At 47.1% G+C, this 22,217-nt stretch overlaps 1 protein-coding gene across 1 annotated transcript in view; it reads right to left on the reverse strand.

The window, feature by feature from the left end:
* Positions 1 to 1,877: 1,877 nt before the first annotated feature.
* Positions 1,878 to 22,217, reverse strand: part of LOC135897718 (paired mesoderm homeobox protein 2-like) — a 55,134-nt gene continuing 34,794 nt past the window's right edge. Inside the window, exons 2-3 of the mRNA XM_065426429.2 lie at positions 10,098 to 10,285; positions 1,878 to 2,280 (exon numbers count right to left, since the gene is read on the reverse strand). Of these exons, the coding sequence (XP_065282501.1) occupies positions 2,071 to 2,280; positions 10,098 to 10,285 (398 nt within the window). The 3' untranslated portion in view covers positions 1,878 to 2,070. The remainder of the gene's footprint in view (positions 2,281 to 10,097; positions 10,286 to 22,217) is intronic.

Below are 22,217 nucleotides of genomic sequence, written 5' to 3' on the forward strand. Positions count from 1 at the left end.
TTTAAATATAACTGATCGAACCTGTCATATTAGCAAGAACCATGTTAACATCGCTTGCGCGTAATTCTAAATGAGAAGCGTCCTTTTTTTCTTAAAAAAAGAATAAAGAAAAAAAAGGGTGTTAACTGTCATACCTTCAAATTTCACCTGGATATGCACATAGGCTTAATAAATATCAACTACGCTGGTCTTGATCCGATTTCATATGAGCATTCTCTGTGTATTTTGGTCTACGTCATGTTAGAAACTCGTCAGGAGCACAAACTATCATGGTGCTGCAATATACAGCGGTACAGACAACAGACAAACATAGAAATTATGTATACGCAGAGGCCGTTTGTTCTGACTATTCACCCAGGGGCCTTTTGCACGTTTATCTGCAGGTAAGTTTACCCACGGGTAAAAAACTTTGCGGAAGTGCCAGTAAGTTGCCTCAGAGTGTGTAGTGGAAGTAATGGTTTATTTCCATTGCCACTCTACTACCCCTGTACACGTATATTATAGAAAAAAAAGTAACCGATTAGAATTACTTCAATCAAAAATGTAATTGATTACAGTTATTAATTTTAGCCTTACAAAATTAACTGGCAATTACTAAAAAGTGATCGATCAGTTTTACGTTACTTTCCTTTCAACATTTGTGAATATTGCACGAACACAGTAAATATATAAAACAAGCTGGCACGGATCTTTCAGTGCGTCGTTGCAGCTTCCCCACTTTAACTTCACTAACAACTGTTTTTGAAAATTTCCATTGCTCAACTTCCATCTTTTCTTTCTAAGGACACCATCAGCGGCACTGAGAACTCGGTCGATCTGCGTGCCCGAAGGAATGGCGGTGTTGCGTCGTACAAACACCTTGCACACGAGATCACGGTTGCACGCTGCCGCAATACTCGCGTCGGGATCATCTGTGAAGCGTAGCGTTTCATTGTAGTTGGCGGTCGAGTACACACTCCTGGTATAGGGAAAATCTGAAATATCGTCCTTAGGTGGTTTGCCGGCAACAACCTACCAAGTGGGCATCGGCGTGGAATCATAGCAACGCCTGTTAAAATTGTCGGCCGACATCTGGTGGAGCTCTTGCCGGCCCCCTTCACTCGCCAGCAGAAGTTCATGTTCCTCGAAAAGGTGGCTAAAGCTGTCATGTAACTGTAAGTGTTTAAGACTCGTATGAGTAACTGTTTATCATTAGGCCCACAAAATACGGTTTGTGTTACAATCACAAAATAAGTGCTTTTGAGTAGCGTATCATATCCTTGTCGCGTTTTTCGTCGCGACAAGGATATGACGCGTTTTTTACTTGCCTTTTGTCATTTCGATGAAGCTGTACTGTATCTTTTCTGTTTTTCAGATATGATCTCGTGGTGACACAATGAATAAAACTGGTCCTTCAGCAACAACTCGTAACGTTTTCGTCGTAAAAACAACTACAAACAAGCTGGCTGACTGTATCGCTTTTTGGCCAGGAGTCAATATTACGAACGGCTTTGCATGCATTGAGATCTCTCTGTGTGCTAAGGTACACATAGGTATACGCATATACCTGTGTACTATACCGTACGTAGCTATAGGTATACCAAGAGTCGTATACAGTGTATAGACTGGACCATCGGTCATTTGATACCTAAATACGCCTGGCTCTCGTGAGATCATCGAGGCTGAGCAGCACTGAACTTAGTCAGTGCACTCGGATGGTGAACCTTGCTGCAGAGCTCTCTTGCTGACCACCTGACCGCAGCAAGGGCAAACGATGAAACGAAATGAACGGCTTACTGTCCTACGAAGGAAGACAGCCCAACGACAAAAGCTCCTCACACGTGCGGCCCTTTCGTGGGCCATTTCTGCCGGTGTCGTAAGCTTTTCGCGTCGCAGAGTCCGCTCTCAGGCATGCTTTATTGAAAACGCAGCTGTGCGCCTAAACACAAACTTCTCCGCTTCCCGGCACCTCAGCCGATGGTGCGGCCCCGCGTGCGACCGTCACACGTTCCAAGTCAGTGAGCACTCTTTCGCAGTCCCGGGTGTGTACAGCGCGCACCGGGCTTGGACGGTCGGTGCCGTCGTCGTCCACTAGCACCAGCGGGCCGGCCCGTGCAGTGGCTGAGGCAGCAGCGAGGCGGCGCAGTGCCAGGGCGCCTGTGGCGGCAGTCGCGCCAGCTGAGCGACCGGCGGCGGGGGCGGCGCGGCCAGCACCGGCTGCTCGCTGGCCTCGCCGCGGGCCACGCGCTGCGCGCTGCGCTCGTTGCGACGGAACTTGGCTCGCCGGTTCTGGAACCAGACCTGCGACACGGCGCCCCAGCATGAAAGCCGTCCTCGCGCGCGGTTGCAATGCCCAGCACCAGTGGCGTAGCCAGAAATTTCGTTCGTGGGGGGCTCACTTTGCCGCTCGGCCTCCTCCTTACAGAATTAGTCGAGGGACCTATATATATATATATATATCATTTAAGAACCTTGTTTACATTTTCGTGCATATGCAACGACCACGGGTAAATCTCAATGACGCTGTCCTTTGTTAGAATGTATTGCGCGGGAGCAGCTGTCACCGCTCGTGTATTGCGAGGAATTGCTACGAAATTATAGTCGCAACAGAGAGCACATGTAAAAAAGCAGGAGTTCTGCAAAATATACGAGGGCGAGTCAAATGAAAGTGAGCCAATGCGAATATATGATAAACGGGGTACTTTATTTAAATGTAGTCACCATGAGTATTTAGACACTTGTCCTACTATAACGAGTCGCGTAATTCCCGTCTCATAAAACTCCTTGGGTTGCTGCCTCAAAAATCTGTAAATGACTACACGTCATCTTTTGACACGAATCTGGTTCCCTTGAGCAGTTTTTTTCAAATTTTACCAAATGTGGAAGACGCAAGAAAACAGGTCTGGGCTGCATGAGGAATGTTGCAACGTTTCCCACTTGAACTTTGCCAGTTTCGTATTAACCACATCAGCGACGTAGGAACGGGCAATGTTGTGAAGCAACATGTTCCCAATGCTCAATTTTCCACGTCGTTTGTTCTTGATTGCGACACGCAGCCGATCCGACCTTTCACAATATCTGAAACGATTTAGAGTCTCTCCAGGTTTAGAAAATGCGATCAATAATGGCCCCTAACGATCTAAAAAGAAGTCAACACTTTTCCGGCAGAAATGACGGCCTTAGTTTTCCTTGGGAGTGGTGAATTCAAATGCTTCCACTGTAAGCTTTGCCGTAGTGTTTCAGGCTAGTTGTAGCGGCACCATGAGTCATCCTCGGTCACAATTGCAGACAAAATGTCGTCACCCGCATCTGGGGTTCTTTGACGTGCACCTAAATCTAAGTACGCGGGTGTTTTCGCATTTCGCCTCCATCGAAATGCAGCCGCCGTGACCGGGATTCGATCCCACGACCTCGTGCTCAGCAGCCCAACACCATAGCCACTGAGCAACCACGGCCTTTTCAATTGTGTTGGGGATGATTGCACGGTGGCTTTGGCCCGGCCATGGTCATCTTTGTAACTTTCATGTCCTTCTTTGAACAGTTTGCTACAATGCTTCACAGTGGCCAATGAAACGCAATGTTCAACGCATACGGCAGCCATATGGCGAATAATTTCTTTTGGGGAAACATCTTCATGTGTCAAAAACCTCTCGACACCAAGCTGTTCAACTTTTGGAGTGTCCATTATGTCACGTAACCCTGTTCAACCCAGTGTATGAGAACATTAAAGAACATTTAACCTCACCTCTGCATGTCACTTGTAAATGAGATGTGTATGTGCTACGCGCGTGCCTCGAAAATAATGAACCGAACCATTATTGCGCGGGGCGGGTCGTCTCACTTTCATTTGACTCGCCTTCGTACATTAGAAATGCGAAGATACAATGGAATATACATATGTGAAGATACAGCGTGATACAGGGCAAAAATTGGCACTGCAAACAAAGTTCACTGCGCATATACAGAAACCCTCGCAACAAGATGTTTAAATATACGTATACAGGTAATATATATAAGTCTCCAATAAATGTACGTACCTAAGAAAAAGTCACTATATATAATGCGTCAAACAAGGCAAATAAACAGGTTGCGCAACCACAGATTCACAGATCACAGCATCCCCCCCCCCTCCACTCCCAAAATGTATCGCGTGCGACAGAAGGCGGCGCGCTTCCTCCCCGCTTTTCTCCCTTGCGCACACAAGCGAACGCGTTGCAATCCGTCGAGTCCCCGCAATGCTGGCAGCGAGCGACTATGCATTGTTTCTTTTTCTCGTCTGCTAGCCAGAAAGCGTCCAAAACTCTGCCAGGTGAAAAGGCAATCGGCCAGAAAAAAACGAACGCGCATCTAAGTGCGCCGCGCGGTTGTCGATGCAGCACGAGAAAAACGCATGCCGCTCTGGCTGGATTGGCAGCCCGTGGGTTGCGAGAACAAAATAAAAACATGAGAAAGAGGCTTAATGTATCCTCGCAAATAAAAGTCTAGGTAGAAAAATAAATAAGAACTTAGTTACAATGGTGGCTTTAGTGTCTTGACATGGATGCTTTGGCGCAGGTGAAAAAAAATTCATATTCTTTTCTGTGACCTATTGGCACAAATGAACCACCACAACGCTTTGTCTCATCGGACCTCGCTGCGTGCTTTGTCAACTTGTCTGATAGTATGTTGATTTGGCTTGCCTCGTTGTATGGCCCGATGTACGACTTTAGAAAGGTCGATACACCTTTGGCGTCAAATGTTTACAACAGCATTAAACCCACAAAATTCCGGAATCGAAAATCTAAAGCACGACTTTGGAAATGTCAATGCACCTTTCGCATCAAAATGTTATGAGAACTTTATACCCACAAAGTTTCAGAATTGAAATCCAAGCGCTCGGTAGATTCCGCGGCCTCCACGAGATGCCGAGACGAGCCCGCTCGCCATCAAAACGCCCTTGAAATTTTGTGCTCGGTGGGGCTCCTTGCGTTACGGTATGTGACTCCCGATGCATGGGCATTTCCAGGAAATCCAGCCCGATTTCGCTATGTTCGCGCTAAAATGTCTTTTCGGGCATGAATTCAGGACATTCTAGACAAAATCGAGCATGATTTCCGGCGCCGGGAGTTGTTTTGGTCGGCGGCGCATGACAGCACGAAAAAATTTCGGGGGGGGCTCAAGCCCCATAAGCCCCCCCCCTGGCTACGCCCCTGCCCAGCACGGCTCTGTTTCGAGATCCTTCAATACACCTGGCACGAGCCGTTTTCTTAAAAAACATTCTTATTGCGTTTCTCACTGCTACCTTATTCCGGCGTGCAATGTTCCTTTGGCTAGGTTTTCCTGTGGATATACGGGGTGATCATTTTAAGGTTTTGCGCAATGTCTAAAAAAAAAAAAATCGCCTGTGTGGCAGGTAGCATAATTGTAGTACTTGAGTTGGACGATTCGAAGAAACGAACATTACTAGCCCTAGAAATCGAAACACTTATTCAAATAACTACAGAATATGCACTAATTAATTTGCCGATTAGTTACTTTACTTACATGTTGCAATTTACGAATTGTAGCGGGCGAGTTTTCATGACGTATCCCATTGAAATGAATCTTCAGGACGGCACCAGTTTCGAGATATTCTTTCCCAGTGTGGGACAAACTACATGACCGTTCCAGTTACTTTTGTGCTTCAATAGATAAAAGAGTGTTTTGTTAAAAAAAAAAGAACATGAGTAGAACAACAGCGCATTTCTTACGGCGAGTTTGGTGGCATATCTCGGAACTGGTGTCATCCTGGAAGTGCATTCCAAGTGGATACGCACCGCAAACTCAACGGCTACAATTCGTAAGCTGCAATATGTGGCATAATGTAATCAATTAAGAAGTTAATTAATATTGTTTTAATTAGTTGGATATATGTTTTCATTTCTTATACAAGTACTCTCCGCTGTTCTGAATAATCCAGCTCAAGGACTAGAATTGTGTTATCTGCAACAGATAACACATTTTTAAACATTTCTTTATTTACCGGGAAAATTAGAAATGATCACCCCCTATATTATTGCTTTGTTGTTGTTGCCCTTGTAACGGGTGATGGCAGTTGGTCGACGCACCTTTGACTCTCATCATCCCTCATGCATCATACGTGAAAATAAATACATGAAAAATATTATTGGTGTATTGGTACGCAAATATACTGGGTGTCCCAACTATCATACACCAAGATTTAAAAAAAAACATATGCAAATGCCACGTAGGTAAACAGAACCAAGGTAATGTTTGCCGTCGCCTGGAGATACCCAGATTATTTTTCGCATTCCGCCTAATTACATAATCAGTCATAATTAATTGATCAACTTCTCAAATATCATAGTTAGACGAAAAGTGCCAACGAGATAATTGTAGAGCAGCACGAAAAACTCCCGGTACAGCTTTCTGTTGTTAAATACGTACTACATAAAAGTGTTTTTTCGACTGTGACCGAAGCCCGCGAATAGACGCAAAATTGCCGCGCGACTGGCCGCTCGAGGCAGTTTGCGTATATATTTGTGCATGATGGTTGGGACACCCTGTATATGCAAAGGCAACAGAAAAGTGAAATAAAGACACGCTAACAATTGTATGCCTGAAAGCGATACCACGTTCACCTGTTTCAAGAAAAAAAAAACGAAGGCAAAGAGATAGGTGGAAGCACTATACGCACCAACCACAGAGAACGTGCACCCACCATCACCCTTGTCCGCTCGTACTTCTGTTGTCTCTGTTAAAAGTGCGCAGGTCACTTTGAACGCGATAATGCTATCCGACTCCTACTAACTAGTTCTTTGTTTTCTAGCTGCACCAAATAAAAAAACATGCCTGCGGCAGATTGCACAGTTCTAACCCTTGAGCTAAAAAAATGGCTGCTCAAGGGTTCTAACCAATTCAACCTCCTTGGTTCTAACCCTTGAGCAACCATTACTTCTACGAGAAATCAATATGCTTAATTGGATAATTAGCATAATTACACTGATTAACGTTTAAATGTAGATGTTCCATGTAGCTTCGCTAGGGAGATGATACGTGGAACACCCGTGAATTTCGGCAAAAGTTTCGAGACGGATATATCGAAACTGAGGGCATTCTCACAATTTTCCGAAGTGCTCACGCCATCAACACTGACCAGCTTCAACTGCACAATCGCAACATGTGTGCCACAGTTGCTACATAAAATTTATTTTAAATAATCGGATCATTAATATATCTTATTGGTGATTATGGTACAGTTTTAGACGATTGCAGCTGCAGACCAGCGAAAATGATAATTTAGTCTCGCATACCCTATAGTTATTAACTGGATGTCACTGAATCCCACAACGTACCACACCTTTTGAATCCGAAGAGCCAAATTCTTTTTTTAGACAGTGAAGTGGAGAAACTTGTCCTATTTATTGGCAACACATAATTAGCAGCATTGGATATTAGTAAATGTGCGATATTCTGTGATTAACTAAATGGTTAGCTAAATTTCGCTAAAAACTATAAGTAATATGACTTTAAGAAGACTGCAGTCGCGAGATTGGAGCCGGCGAGTCCTCAAGGCACGGCACTTAATAGAAATCATGAAGCTAGCGATTTCGAGATATCCGTCCTAAAAATGTATAGAATAGACTGGTGTTCCACTTAGTGTTGTTTTTGGGTGCTCTGAAAATCTGGATATGCGTATGCGGCGAAGGCATCTGGTGGATATCGGATGCGCCTCGTAGACGTAGAATGAGGGACAACACTGTGTGCTCCGCATAGCTTGACCCCTTATAGTTTGACTGCCGGCGCTCAATCCGCGTTTTGCATGGTCGTATACAGCGCATGCGCAGAACCCCAGCAACGAGTGTAGAAAACAATTTGTACGGCGTCGGACGCGCACTCAGCGTAATTACGTTTTTTCATCATGAAAAAACAAAAAGGGATGGCATCATCTTTCATGCCGAAACTGGCATGATAACTCTTGAGAGCGCCCTTGAGTGCACTTCTGTGCGTTTCTTCTCGTTCACTGGACGGCACCATGAAACGAAGTATGATGCTTACTTAAGTGCTCCCCTGATGAGTCATTCTTTTGTGCAGAGCTCAGATACAGACTGAGTTCCGAAAGAGCTGCCTGTCAGAAATATACACCTGTCCCTCCGAGGTTAGTTGTTGGCGTCGGGCGCCCCACGCCTCGTCCACAAGGCTAAAACAGCTTTTTATCAGCTCTATATTATTTTTGCCCTTTATTATTGAGAGACAAATCAATCAATTATACAGATAACAGTGTGGCTTCTTGTTCGCTAATTCAGTACAAGTGGAACAGGGATTGAGCACTTTTCCAGGTGCGTTGTGCTTGGGTGTCACCCAGCAAACGCGCCCACAGCTTCCGCGTTACTCAGTCTGAACTGGTTCAACGCGTCCCTTCAGCCAAAAATTCGCTCGGTTGGCTCGCTTTTACCCATAGTCACGAGACGGCGATATCCGGGTGTTCGTGTTTCTTAAATCTCTTTTTTTTTCCCCGCAATGCAAACTCGTGAATCACAAGCCACATATATATATATATATATATATATATATATATATATATATATATATATATATATATATATATATATATGCCCCGCATGTGTTCGGCCAGAATCGGAGGTCGCTGTGTAGACAGCGTTTTACTGCTCTAATGATCCCACCAGACGTCGCTCTTAAAACCAACAGGCGCAACTTCTGCAGGCTGCGCCCCACAGCTTCGTACAACGGGTCGACGACGCCCGGAGACTTCCGGCGGCCGCGCGCGGAGCGCAAGCCCGCAGTGCGCCCCCCCCCCCCCCCTTCTGAAATCTCGGCTCGACCCCGCGAGTGCAGCCAAAAGTTCCCGCCAGCTGATGGGACTGGGCGAGCCGCGGAAGAGCGCGCGCCAGGGCGTCGGCGATGCTTATCTCCCCCGCCGGGAGGACCGACACTCGGCGACAACGAGGCGTCGGCAGCCGCAGCTCGGGGCCCCGACGGCGGGCCCGTCTGCGTCGCGCGGATCGCGTTACAGGCACGCAAGGCGAAGGAAAAGCGAAACCGTACTCCCGCGCATTTTACGCTACGCGCGGATAAGCGTGGCTGACTCCGGGAAAAACTGTTGTGTCAACGACGCTCAACCGCCCGTGCCACAGCTCGTTTCCGTTTTCCCCGGCGAAACGCGTTCGGAAGCGCGGTGAATTGAATTCGCGAGAGAGGGAGAAGCAAATGGTGCGCCCGTCGACGCACAAAAGAAAGAAAAAATTGCTGTTATTTTGTGGGCATGACTTGTCTGGCGAGCGAGGGAAGTCATACAGATAAATCTAAAAATTAAATTGACGGGGTTTTACGCGCCAAAACCACGATCTGATTACGAGGCACGCCGTAGTGGGGGGCTCCGAATTAATTTTGACCACCTGGAGTTCTTTAACGTGTCCTCAATGCACGGGACACGGGCGCTTTTGCATTTTGCCCCCATTAAAATTATGGGGTTTTACGTGCCAAAACCACTTTCTGATTATGAGGCACGCCGTAGTGGAGGGCTCCGGGAATTTTGACCACGTGGAGTTCTTTAACGTGCACCTGAATCTAAGTACACGGGCGCTTTCGCATTTCGCCCCCATCGAAATGCGGCCACCGCGGCGGGCGTATAAATCCATACTGAAAACGAATGTTACTCTAAGTATACTTTAGCAAAACAGAAAATTGAGCGAGTTGGCTGACCATATAATAATGAAGCGTAAAAAGGCGGAGAGCAAGTAGAGTAAAAGTAGCGATCGTGTATCTTCGCACTGTAACTGCACTTCGTCGTTTTGCGCTACAGGTAAATGTTATTACTCTAAATATGAATTTCGTAGCCGAGAGAACGATCGAGACAAACAATAATCAAGATCGAGAAAACAAACAATAAATTGCGTTAAAGCATTTGTTTACAACGTCTATAGAATGCTTATGATTGTGCTACTGAAAGTTGTGCGAATTTATTATCACTACCAATAGCGACGCAGTCATAATGTACCCCACCATCACACGCTTACTCGCTGCAGTATCTGGATTTGCTGAAATGGATCGGCTGCATGCAAAAACGAGCTGGTCGAACAAGAGCGGACCGGCTCGTTCTTTTGCAACCGCCGGCTCACCTGTACGCGTGCCTCGCTGAGGTTCACCCTGGCGGCCAGCTCCTCGCGGGCGAAGGCATCCGGGTAGTGGCTGCGCTCGAACGCCTTCTCCAGGGCGCTCAGCTGCTGGGCGCTGAACGCGGTGCGGCTGCGTCGAGCGGCGTCGGACGCGCGGCTCTCGGCAGGCTCGACGCTGCTCCGGCTGGGCGCTGCGGGAAGAGGCAACGGGCGCGAGCCGCTAACCGCTGCTCCCACGCGGCAGCAGGCGAGAACTGATCGCCACCGGCGACAGAGTTCGAACTGTGACACCGTCGAATGCTGCCAGCCCTTTCGCTCTCTCTCTCTCTCTCTCTCTCTCTGAACACGCTTGCTGATTATTGGATTTATAACATCCCGAAGGAGCACGGGACAATGAGAGACCGAGGTGGGGAGGGGTGGGGTGTGTGTCTATAAAAACGTTCTTCCTTAAATTACATTCTGAAACAATATTGGCCGTCAGGACTTTGGGTACACGTTCAATAGACATTTTTCGTGACACCCATTAATTGTCGCTCCTGTGATGCACCCGAAATAATTTGTTTTATAGGCTGCTGAGATGCCGTTTTAATTCGGGATGTGCATCAGAGACTTTGATCTGAATCATCATTCCGTGCGATGTCTGGTGCCAACTAGTTGCGACGATGTACCCTTCGATATGTTTATGCTCATTGAAATGCATACAGCCTGTGGAAAAAGACGCATTTTGAATCGAAATGTCGAACCTATGTTTTCATCTGCAACGGATTTCATTCAAAGAATGTTCCAACTGAAACATCTATATGAACGAACTGAATTTCGCCCAGAGTGCTATCCTGTATTGTTAAGGTATTTATCCTTACCACCGTTTGAGTGTTTCTTGTGAAAATCAACCCTGTCATGAGCAGCAACTCCATGGTGCTCCGTGTATGCCTTCCTCGCAGTGCACGTGGAAGAGAATTCTTAGCTCTTTATCTGTTTGCTTCTCGCAAGTGCCTTAAGTGCCTCAAATAAATACCACGAAAAAAAAAAAGTTGATTGGGGCCTAATGGTAGCGCATAAGGCTGCATTGCTATATGTCCGCGGTTCGTTCCCATCCTCGGGCACGTAATTATTTTTTTTTCTTTTCCTTAGGTGTGCGCTATTCGACAAGACAGAAACTTCACCCAGCAGCCACGATCAGGAAAGTCCGGGAGGCTTATCCGAGAAAGCTTCGCTTAAAAATAAAGGAAGTATCAATGCAGGTGAGAGATCAACACAATCACTCAAAAGTAGTTGGCGACTAATGAGAAAGGTTTAAATTAAAGATCGGTTGACATACTGCACTCAGCACAATATAAATGGGTCGTTCTCGCTATAACGCAGCGTTTGGTACCAAAGCGCAGATATCACGTTTCAGTGAATTGTGTTATTTTAATGCGATTAACATTCTTAGGATAGTCCACGTGCTTTCCGGAAAACTACACTTGAAGTCTGCTAACATGCACTATTCTTTTGTTTTTATGAATTCCGTGAAACTCCCAGAGAAATTTCAACGAGAAAAATTCGCTATTTTTTCATGTGAATTCCGTGAAACCTGGTGAGAAACTTCAACTTGAAAGATCAAACACTATTAAGATACCTTTCATTCCATCTCTCTCAGCTTCTGGCAGTTATGCTAGGAGAATGCCAGCAAACTTTAGAGTAGGAAAAAATCGAGAGGCAGACATAGACAAAGAGACAGGAAGGTGGCTGGACTAACAACTGAACTTTATTCATGAAAACAACGTCCCCTAAGTCCGTACTGAACATGCGCAGGCACAACAAAACAAAAAACACGGTCAACACCTTATCTATACACGTCTACAGTTATCAAGAAATAAAAGCTCTTTCTTGGTTAGGAACACAGATGGGGCGCTTACACACTTCTCGGGGCCAAGTTTATAGATGCGATAGGCTTCAATCAGTTCTCTTTCTTGCTGAGTCTTCGCCTTCGCCAAGATTGAAACGTCATTGAAGATAGGATCACAACCGCACTCCTTACAATGCAGCGGAAGATTACCTCCTGTGCCTGTGGGTATTAGATTTGCATGCTCACGCATGCGATCATTGACACAGCGACCGGTTTGTCCTATATAATCTCTACCACATGTCAAAGGGATGCTGTACACTACACAAGTGTCGCACGTGCGGTGCTTCACAACATGCTTGGTATTGCACGTACTCTTTCGCGAACTGTGCTGTGAGACCCTACTGCAAAGTTTTGCAAGCTTACAAGGCGCAGAACAAACCAAACTGACGTCGTTTCTTGCCGCAATCTTTTTCAATCGATGAGAAATGCCATGTACATACGGCATGACCACCAAGTTCTTCTTTATTTTGTCTCGCACTTCGCGATCCTCCCTGTTTTTCTTTTTCAAACGCTTGTACACAGATTCAGCCACTGCAGTGATCAAAGTCTTTGGGTAGCCTGCCGCTAACAGTCTCCTTTCTTGCTGGGCGGCACTGTCTTGCATTAGATGCGTACAACTCTTTTCCACCGCATTCGACAAGCACAAAGAGGCTATGCCACGCTTGACCAGTTTCGAGTGAGCGGATTGGTACGGTAGCAACGTCTTTTTAGTTCTTGGACTATAAGCCCAGCAAATGTCACCTTGAGGGTGAAAGGTTAGAGTCAAATCTAAAAACTTGATGGAATTTTCTTGTGGTGCCTCGTGTGTGAACCTAAGATGCCGAGAGCAATGCTGAAAAAACTGATAAAATACTGCAAATGATATCAGGGAGACAATCACTTCGTCTGATATTTAAGAGAACCAGGAAATCGTCGACATACCTAAACACCCGGGCAACACGGTAATCGGTAATGGCGTCTGACAAAGACCTGTCGAATTTCGCTAAGAAAATAGCACACAGTATCGGCGCAACACTTGACCCTATACAGATACCATTCTGGCAGTACTTCACATTTCCTCATAAAAAGCAAGGACGACAAAATAAATAAATAAAAAAAACGAAAAGAACTCGATGCAAATGGAAAGGTTTGTAAAAGAAGTCCCACAGCAGGAGCTTCTTCGGGAGTCTCTTTCGACTCTTTCAAATGCTTTGCTGTGGGTTTGTTTTGAAATCTCATGGCGCCAACCGTGTCAAATGCAATGCTGACGGCGAGAAAATTCCACATGTCAAACTGTTGACCACTCTAGCAGGGCCTCGTGCTCCTAGCATAAAAAAAAGAACACACCGACACATTATTAAAAAAAAACAGTGAACGAAATATCCTGAACTGAGAAAACGGAAATGTCACTTAAAGGTGACCCATGATATCAGCTTTTTCGGGATCGAATGTGCGGCACCTTTTTGGCGACTGACTTGTTTGGTGAACCAAGCTCGGCATACAAAGTGGCATGGACCATGATAATCACGGCGATGGCACCGAAGGACCACACAACGGCGGACATGATGTTTGCGGCGTAGAGAAGAGGCATCGCCACCAATGTGTTTGCAATCAGCCTGTGGTTCCTGGTGAGCGCCAGCCTCGTGCCGCACATGAGCGCAGTCTCGCCGCGGTGGTGTAGCTTGAACGCGGCTCACAAGGCACCAATCGCTGCGATGCTCGCCACTAGTGCCACGCTGGACACGTCACAGTCCGCCATGATGCCGACGAAAATTACGCAGTAGTTGCTGCGGTAGCGGTCCATGTTCGAGCGGATCCGGTTGGTGAGCTCCTGGGCCGACTTCGGAATGGAAAACTTGGTGGTGTCCGCGAAATCTTTCCACGGCTGTGCGTTGTTGAGCGTTCGCTGGACCAGGACACGATGGCACGGCGAACGTCAAGCTCATCCTGTCTGGGAGTCGAGTAGAGGCGCCTGCGCTGCAACACGCGGAAGGTGACTGGGGCATCACCTGAAGACTTCGGCCTGTGGTTCAGGGACTCCTGGACTTCGTCTTGCTCACGGTTCATCTCTCGATGTAGCTATAGTAACCCGCTGTGCTGGGAGTTGATGGCTGGATGGAAGCGGTCGCTGTCCTCTTTGACGAGCTCGGCAGCAGATTGACGTGGCGCTAGCACTGCTCAGAGCTTACGTGTCACGTGTCACGGCACGTTCACCGAAGAATTCTCGAAGATGAAGATGCAGAATCCGGTAGAGAAAGGATAAGAAAGACAAATTGTGCTCTACCAAAATTTTAGAGCAAAGCTTTCTTTTAGCCCTGACATACGGGCAAAGTCATTCGAAGTAAACCTCTTTCCTTTACCGAACACCCTACTAAAAGCAGTTTCGCCAAGTTTCGCCGCTGACACAGAGTACGGCGCAGTATGCGTTATAACGACGCCGGAGATCACATGGCGCTGCTTCTTTAAACCGAAACTGACAAAACGGTAAAAAAGTAGTGTATTGGGTGAACGGAAAGTAAAAGAAAAAAGAAAAGAAAAGGTAAACTATCTTTAGTTCTGTCAGAAGCATTAAAATTTTTAAGGCGAGCATCGCTTACGGTCCACTCCACTCACACTTCATTTGTTCAACCGTTGCGAAGAATTGCCACCAATTTCACTAATGCATTAGCGCGTCTGTCAGACGCCAAACGCACGCAGTCAGCTTGGCTGCACTTGCTCAGTCGGCTTGGTAGCAGGTTGAGAGGGCGTTTTGGAATGCTGATCTACCCGTCCCACGCCGGAATGAGCGTTGTGCGAACACGTACCGTGGCGAACACGCCCTATAGCATTCCTGTAGTGCAGCTGTGTGCGAGTTGTTAGCAGAGGTTTGTCTGAATGGAATAAACGTCGAGCGAAAATTGTGCATGGAGCTTCCCAACCCTGACAACATTTGGACTGTGAGAACCGCGATTCCACATTTAAGCCGCATGGGAACGAAGCTATAGAGCGAAGAAACTGCTGGAGGTCAACATGATGCTACAGTGGCGACAGCGCCTGCCACGGTTTAAGATTAGCACTGCAGTAAAATTGCGCCGCTGCTAAGTATAAAACTGTTTAGGAAGCAGTAGAATTATTGATAAGTCACCATTGTGTTTAAGGCGAAGTTTTGCGAACCTCGCCGGGTTTCGTGATCGTGGGAGCTGGAGTCTGGCTGTTCGCTTGGCGATTAGGCCAACCAATCGCAGCGGAAGACGCGCGGCGCGCGCACGGCTGGGTTCCTTGCAGCACCACCAGGTGGCGCTCGCCTCCGCGCGTCTGGGATGAGATGGGAAGGGATGAGAAGCGAAGAGCAAGTTGATATCAACACGGCACTGAGATAGGGTTGCCCTCTATCTCCGCTGCTGTTTATGATGTACATGGTAAGGATGGAAAGAGCGCTTGAGTGAAGCGATATCGGCTTTAATCTCTCATACAGACAGGCGGGTACAGTAGTAGAGCAGCAGCTTCCAGGTTTGTTTTATGCGGACGACATTGTGTTGCTAGCTAACGAGCAAAGTGATATGCAACGCCTGGCTAATACCTGCGGACAGGAAGGCGAGAATTTAGGTGTGAAATTTAGCGTTAAAAAATCAACTGTTATGGTATTCAATGAAAACAGTTAAAAGACAATGTCATTACAGGGCCAGGAAATACCTCGGGTAAAATACTATATATACCTTGGTATATGGATAAGCGAAGGCAATAGATATATGGAAACACAGGAAAAAACAATAATAGCACAGGGGAAGAGTCCCGGCCACGGCGGCCGCATTTCGATAGGGGCGAAATGCGAAAACCACCCCTGTACTTAGAATTAAGTGCACGTTAAAGAACCCCAGGTGGTCCAAATTTCCAGAGTCCCATACTACGGCGTGCCTCATAATCATATCGTGGTTTTGGCACATAAAACCCCATAATTTAATTTTAATTTTTAAAGGGGAAGAGAAATGAGGCCATAATGAAACACAGGGCGCTATGGGGATACAATAGGTACGAGGTGCTCTGCGGTATGTGGAAAAGTGTAATGGTTCCAGGACTTACATTTGGAAATGTGCTTGTTTGCTTGAAGTCAGGAGTACCATCAGGACACGATGGCAACCAAAGGTCAGTGAGACGCCTCGCAGTGGGCGCTCACGGGAAGACTACAAATGAAGCTGTGCAGGGTGATACGGGCTGGACAAGTTTTGAAGTTAGGGGAGCTCAGAGTAAAATTGATTATGATGAATGACTGAGGAATATGGAAGAAAGTAAATGGGCTGCGAGAGTGTTCAGGTATTTCTACAGAAAAAAAAAACATTGATTCACAGTGGAGGAAAAAAAACTAGGAAGCTTACTAGCAAGTATGCGGCAGGTATGGTGAGCAACATGGCAACAAAGAGCGTCAAGCGAAAGTCAAAAAGGCTGAAATAGTCTGATGGGTGGTGGCAACGGAAAAGAAACCTGCTATGAGTAAGCACATAAAAGAAAAAAAAGCGAAATCAGGAATGAAGCAATTTATGATAACTCAAAGGAAGCTTATTATTTGAAGCGAGATCAGGATGACTTAGAACACGCACTTATGAAGTGAGATACAACAAGGAAGAAGAAGCATGTGCTTGCTACGGTAAAGCTAGGGAAACGAGGGAGCATGTTTTATTAGAATGTGAAGTAGTCTGCCCAGCGGTCGATTTGGGCACCTCAGACCTCCTTGAAGCCCTTCGGTTCAGCGAGAGCAAGGGGAAGTGAACATGTCCGCAATAGAGATAAGAGGCTATTGGAATATTGGCGGAAGAAATGTAGCGAAACGCCAAACAATGGAGGCGTACAAGAACAAACTTCACAATAGGGCTTCATAAAGTTTGGTGAAGGGAATTCTTCGTGGTTTTTCTTCCCTTCTTTTTCTTCCTTTTTATTAACATAGGTAGGACGTTGTAAGTAATGTAATAACAAGAGCTTGGTGGCGCAACCCACCGCACCATTCCAAAGGGGAACCTCATATGAAGTGAACTAGGGTGGTTGCTTGAGCTAGTTGGTAATTCATGATCAAAAATAACGTACAGCGCGAAAGACCAGGACGGCGAAGACGACACACACAGCGCTGAACCTCATAGCATCCATCCACCTACGGCACCGGCCGGGCGGTGGAAAGAGCTAAAAAAAAAAAAAAGAACCAGGAAGCTCGCCTACGCGCATCCGCGGCTGCACGGTAATGAGGAAGTAAACGCTTCTTGCGGATAGAATGGATTCGAATTGCGTTACGTACGTATGCGCATGCTGCCTATGAAACCATAATGCGTTCAAGGCGTCCGTCGTACTCACTATAGTAGTCACTGTGGTATAAAGTTTGTAAATAGGGATAAGGTGCCTCAGACAGGCTGGCCAACGTTTCGATAGGAGGACCTATCTTCGTCAAAGGCGAAGATAGGTCCTCCTATCGAAACGTTGGATAGCCTGTCTGAGGCACCTTATCCCTGTTTATAAACTTTATACCACAATGTGCAATTCCATCTGTCAGCCCCTTTCTTGTTTTTGGATCACTAGTAGTCAGCAATTTCGCTTAACGAAAGGCTCGGTACAATTTTTGTGCGCCCGCGCTTGTGTGTGTGTGTGTGGCGCGTGCGTGCTTGCCTGCGTGCGTGCGTGTACTAGTGCTTCCGACTCTTTATGCACTTATACAAAACTTCGCTATAGGTAAATTCCAGCTTGCCGGATCTGCTGCATTTTTGTCAAGTTTTCTGTTATTGAAGAGCAACGAATGAGGTTTATAAAGGGGTTTGAGCTCCCTTAATGGGAACCCCTTTAAAGCCCACAGAGGAGTTCGTGTATCTTCCTTTCCGCAAGCGGCCCTCACCAAAAAGGAGATACTCTTTTGTCGTGTCATTCCGCGTGAGCGCCTTTCCGGTAGATGTTCCTCTAGATAAATGCGGTTGGAGTGCACACGTGTCAGGGGTATTAGCCTTTTCCCCACCAGCGGCTAGAGCGGCGCGTCACTAGTCGCTTCGCGTACACCAATTCATAAGCTCTTCTTAGTTTTTTTTTTTGAGCTGTCGCGTACTCTCGCCGTCTTGATTTATCTTTTTGTTTATCTATGTTGTGTGTGCAATTTATTCCTCCTTGTGTGGAAAATCTGCTTCGTGGGTATGAGCCATTTGTTGAGGCCATGGTATCAACAAGGACCTCGCATCGTCTCGTTTTCGCACTCGGAATAAACGACTCACGACAGCGTAAAATTTCGTGGAGATGTGAGGCAGTGCAATAAATTACGGAACCGCATCCCCTGAAGCTTTATCGCAGTTGTCGCGTCCCCCTTTGCCCTCGGAAATGTACAGCAACGGAAATGCTCTGACGATAACGCCTGGTGGTCACTGACCACATCACAGAGAGAGACGCAGCTTCGGTGGAAGAACGCAAGACGTATAGACGACTGACTGACCCACTACCAACGGGTGAAGAGACAACAGATGGGACACAACTGCTCAGCTCACGAATGTCGTGTTCTTTTTGACTAACACAGGGACAGCCATAAGCGTCAATTACGGAGTCGGGGGGTGGGCGCAGGGGTGTTCTCGACTCCCCCCCCCCTCCCCCGACTATTCGTTTTATTAAAGGAATAGTGCGCTTGAAGGCGTATATTTGTCGCAGTGAGGATATTTTGGCAGCGTTTGTTGTTCCATTCAATAATTCCGTTGTGAACAGAACCTTTGATCAGCATATTGCACCGGTGCCGGAGTAGCCGCCACAGGAGGAGAGGGCAGCGAGAAAAGAGGAGGGCAATAATTCCCGAGGGCTGCACCACAGCACCTAAACCTGCAGACGCCACAAAGCTCTCGTGCCACAGCAGATGCCGCCAGGCCCGACTTATCGCTTACGCACAAAAGTCTACTAAGGCATATTTTTAACAGAGTAAAGCTCAACGTTTGCATTGTCGCCTATTGCCTATCTCTACAAACCCCGGAACAGCCCTGGACACATTTAAAAATTTGATAACATATCTATTTTGTCGTTGCAAATGTCATGTTTATAACTGATAAGTTTGTGAGAAGTACGTTCGTACCGAAGGTCTTATAATCTGTTTTAGTATTTACTGTTGGAGTGTGGCGACTAACACGCCTTGCTACTCGGTTGCGCGACCGCACACGCTCTTTGCATCGGCGGTGAAAGTCCGACCGCCTACCGCCGACCGCGAAATCGGGAGCCAAAGAAAGCTTTTCCATTTAAAAAGATGCTTTGGTGGCAGCCACAGAGAAAAAAGAAATGTTGGTCAAAGACACTTAAGAATGCTTACGTGTGGGAATGCGAAAGTATTGTAGTCGCTTTATGGAAATGTTTTCGCTTAGGTGTTCATCCGTGTGTCGCCGTGCACGTTGTAAACTTGCGCGGCATTCCTCTTTTTTTGTGTGTGTGTGTGTTCCTTTGTTTCATTTTCTGCGGCGTTCTTCCGTGGGCGACCAGGTTGCACAGATGCCGCTGAGGTAGTCGCCTCGGAGTGCATACCAGTAGACGCACCACCGACAAAATCGGAAGAGCAAGCGTGGGAGGCAGCGACGTGACGTGTGCAATGATGCACGCACTAGGCACACCTAGTTTTATACACTCGTGATTTGGCGTCGAGAGTGCATCGCAGTAGACACAACACCGATGAAATCGGAAGAGCAAGTGACACGTGGGAAACAGTGACGGAGGCAGTGACGGGACGTGTGCAATGATGCACGCACTAAGCAAAACGTTCGTCAGGCGTGGCCGTGGGTCCACCGTGGCGTCGGGAAGCGTCCTCGTCTCGCACCCTAGTGTTCTAGGTTCGATTCCCACCCAGATAGAAACGTACTAAATTTTCATTTCGATTAAGGGGCTTTGTTTACCTGGCTGACAAATTTGGCGTCAATCCGATAATTTCTGATGTGTGTGTTTTTTTTTACTCGTGGCGCTGTCGGCCATTTTTGGTACCATCTTTCGGTCACGCTGCCGAGGACAACGCCGGATTTTTGCGTAATGGGGCACATAAGGCTTTCGCTTCAAAAAAATATACGCATCCCATGAATAATATGAATCGGTTTAAGCGAACCTTTCACAGCTGTTTGTGCAAATCGCAGTTTTTTTTAGCGAACATTTGTAATTAAGAGCGCACGACTAAGTTGGACACATCTTGAACGGGAAGCGCCTAGCTCCATACATACTTGTGGTACTCGAACAAGCGGATTCTACACATGACGACAAAGGGCAGACGGCGATGGCATGACGAGACTTGAAGGACAATGACGCAATGACAACGACCTCATGACGATGACGCAATGGCGACGATGGATTGACGAAGAGGGAATGCCGACGACATCACCCCATTGAAATGACAAACCTGGCATGGCTACGGCAAAATGGAGACGATAGAACGATCACGACGTCGCCACGACGACACTATGAACACGAATGCATGACGGCGATTGGATGACGACGGCAGAGCAGAAAATATATAATGAGTACGAAGGCTTAATGACGACACTATGACCACAACATTTATTCCTAATGAAGTGGGCTGACTTCCTCTTAGGGTAGAGCCCTTAGTTCAGGGCCCCATTGGCTCGCGCCACTACGCGTGCCCGCTGGATCAGCCGTCGCTGCTCCTGTGGGTCTAAGGTGGTCAGCGCAACCTCTCAGGAGGAAGGTGTGGAAGGAACAGGGGAGTAACACGGAGGGTGTGGGCATGCCCAAGTGTAGTGATATACTGTGGACTTTGCTCCACAGTAGGGACAGTATGAGGAAGTCGTGAAGATAAAAGAGACGAGTGAATGAATTAGTTTGCAGCTGTCGCCACGCGACGGCATCTTCTCGGTCTAGGGAATGATGTGGTGAGGGGAAGTGTCTCCTGTTATCTCCGTCATGTTGTAGAGTTTCTGTGCAGTTTAGTGTTGCTGTCGGTGCGTCGTCTGGGCTGGACAGCTCTTCCAATGGCGCCCGGTTAGCGAGCTCTCATTAGCGCGTTCATTACCATGGAGAGAGGCGTGTCCAGGTGCCTAGAAGATCCGGACCCTGTGTAACGCTGTAGTGTGTAATGATGTAAGGATGCAGTGTGTGTAGGGTGTCCCCATTCCTTGTGCCAAAGTCCTGCAGGTGGTTTGTGAATCAGTGACCACTGTGATGGGTTGATCCGGTGTCAGCATGGTTGAAGCGTGTACGATGGCTAGGGTGATAGCAGCCTATTCCGCTGTGTCACTGTCCACAATTTTCAGCCTCGCCGAAGCCCTAAGAGTGTCTGTGCTATGTAGTACAACTATAGACACAAGGCAGGTCTCTGTAGGTACCGGGGCACGTCGATGTATAGGACCGGTGTATCCGATGTGTCATCGCCAAAGAGTCCACTCAGGGCTTGAGCTCTTGCCTGTCTCCAGCCTTTACGACGGTCAGGGTGCATATTCCGGGAGAATTGGAGCCACATGAATATTGTTTCAAATGCTAAGGGCAAAAAATGTGTAGGCTTCCTTGGTGTTTGGTACCCTTAGCCGGGATAGAATGAGGCACCCCTGCCTTGTTCGTTGGAGGCGTTATAAATGGCAGCCCACGGAGGTCACCACGTATTCCAAAAGCTGCATTTCGCATACGAAAGAAAGATGAGCAGACAGGAATCGAGTGCCGGTGTCGACTTCGTGACTTGCGCAGCAGTTGTTCCGTTACGGCGAGTGTACCGGGATTGCACGGAACTTGACAGTTTTCGTTCCCTTTCGTGTTTTTCATGCACCTAAATCAGCCTTTTTAAGTACCCGGTGCCGCGACAAGAGAAAGCAGCATATGACTAGAATGCGCAGGAACAGGGCTGCGCATGCGTCAGTACTTCGTTTGTTTATCTGTTTTGCTTTTTTCGCGCAATGTCGGGGTGCTTGAACTGCTGTGATTGTGCGGAGCTCACACTCAGCTACGCGATGAGCAGGTTTAGTTGTTCCTAACAGAGTTGGGTGGGGGGTGGGGTGTATTTTGTAAGTGTCCACCTAGTGGACATGTCCATATTGTATGCTGCTGAAGTACTGGTTGGCTGCGAGCGTCTGTCTCATCACGCGTAGCCCAGCCCAGCCAAAGAGAACTTCAATAGCATCCAAAATGGACGTGTCACTAGGTAGCCACTTGCAGAATAACCCATCACCCCCCCCCCTCCCCCGTAAGTCCTTCAGCATTATTAATGATGTATATGCGAATTATTGCGTGTTCTCTATTCTTTGCAAAGAATAAATCAATACGAATAAAAAAATAAAGCTCCTGTCGCTGGCAGCACACGC

This window comes from Dermacentor albipictus, chromosome 1 (assembly GCF_038994185.2).
Source record: "Dermacentor albipictus isolate Rhodes 1998 colony chromosome 1, USDA_Dalb.pri_finalv2, whole genome shotgun sequence".
NCBI lineage: Eukaryota > Metazoa > Arthropoda > Arachnida > Ixodida > Ixodidae > Dermacentor > Dermacentor albipictus.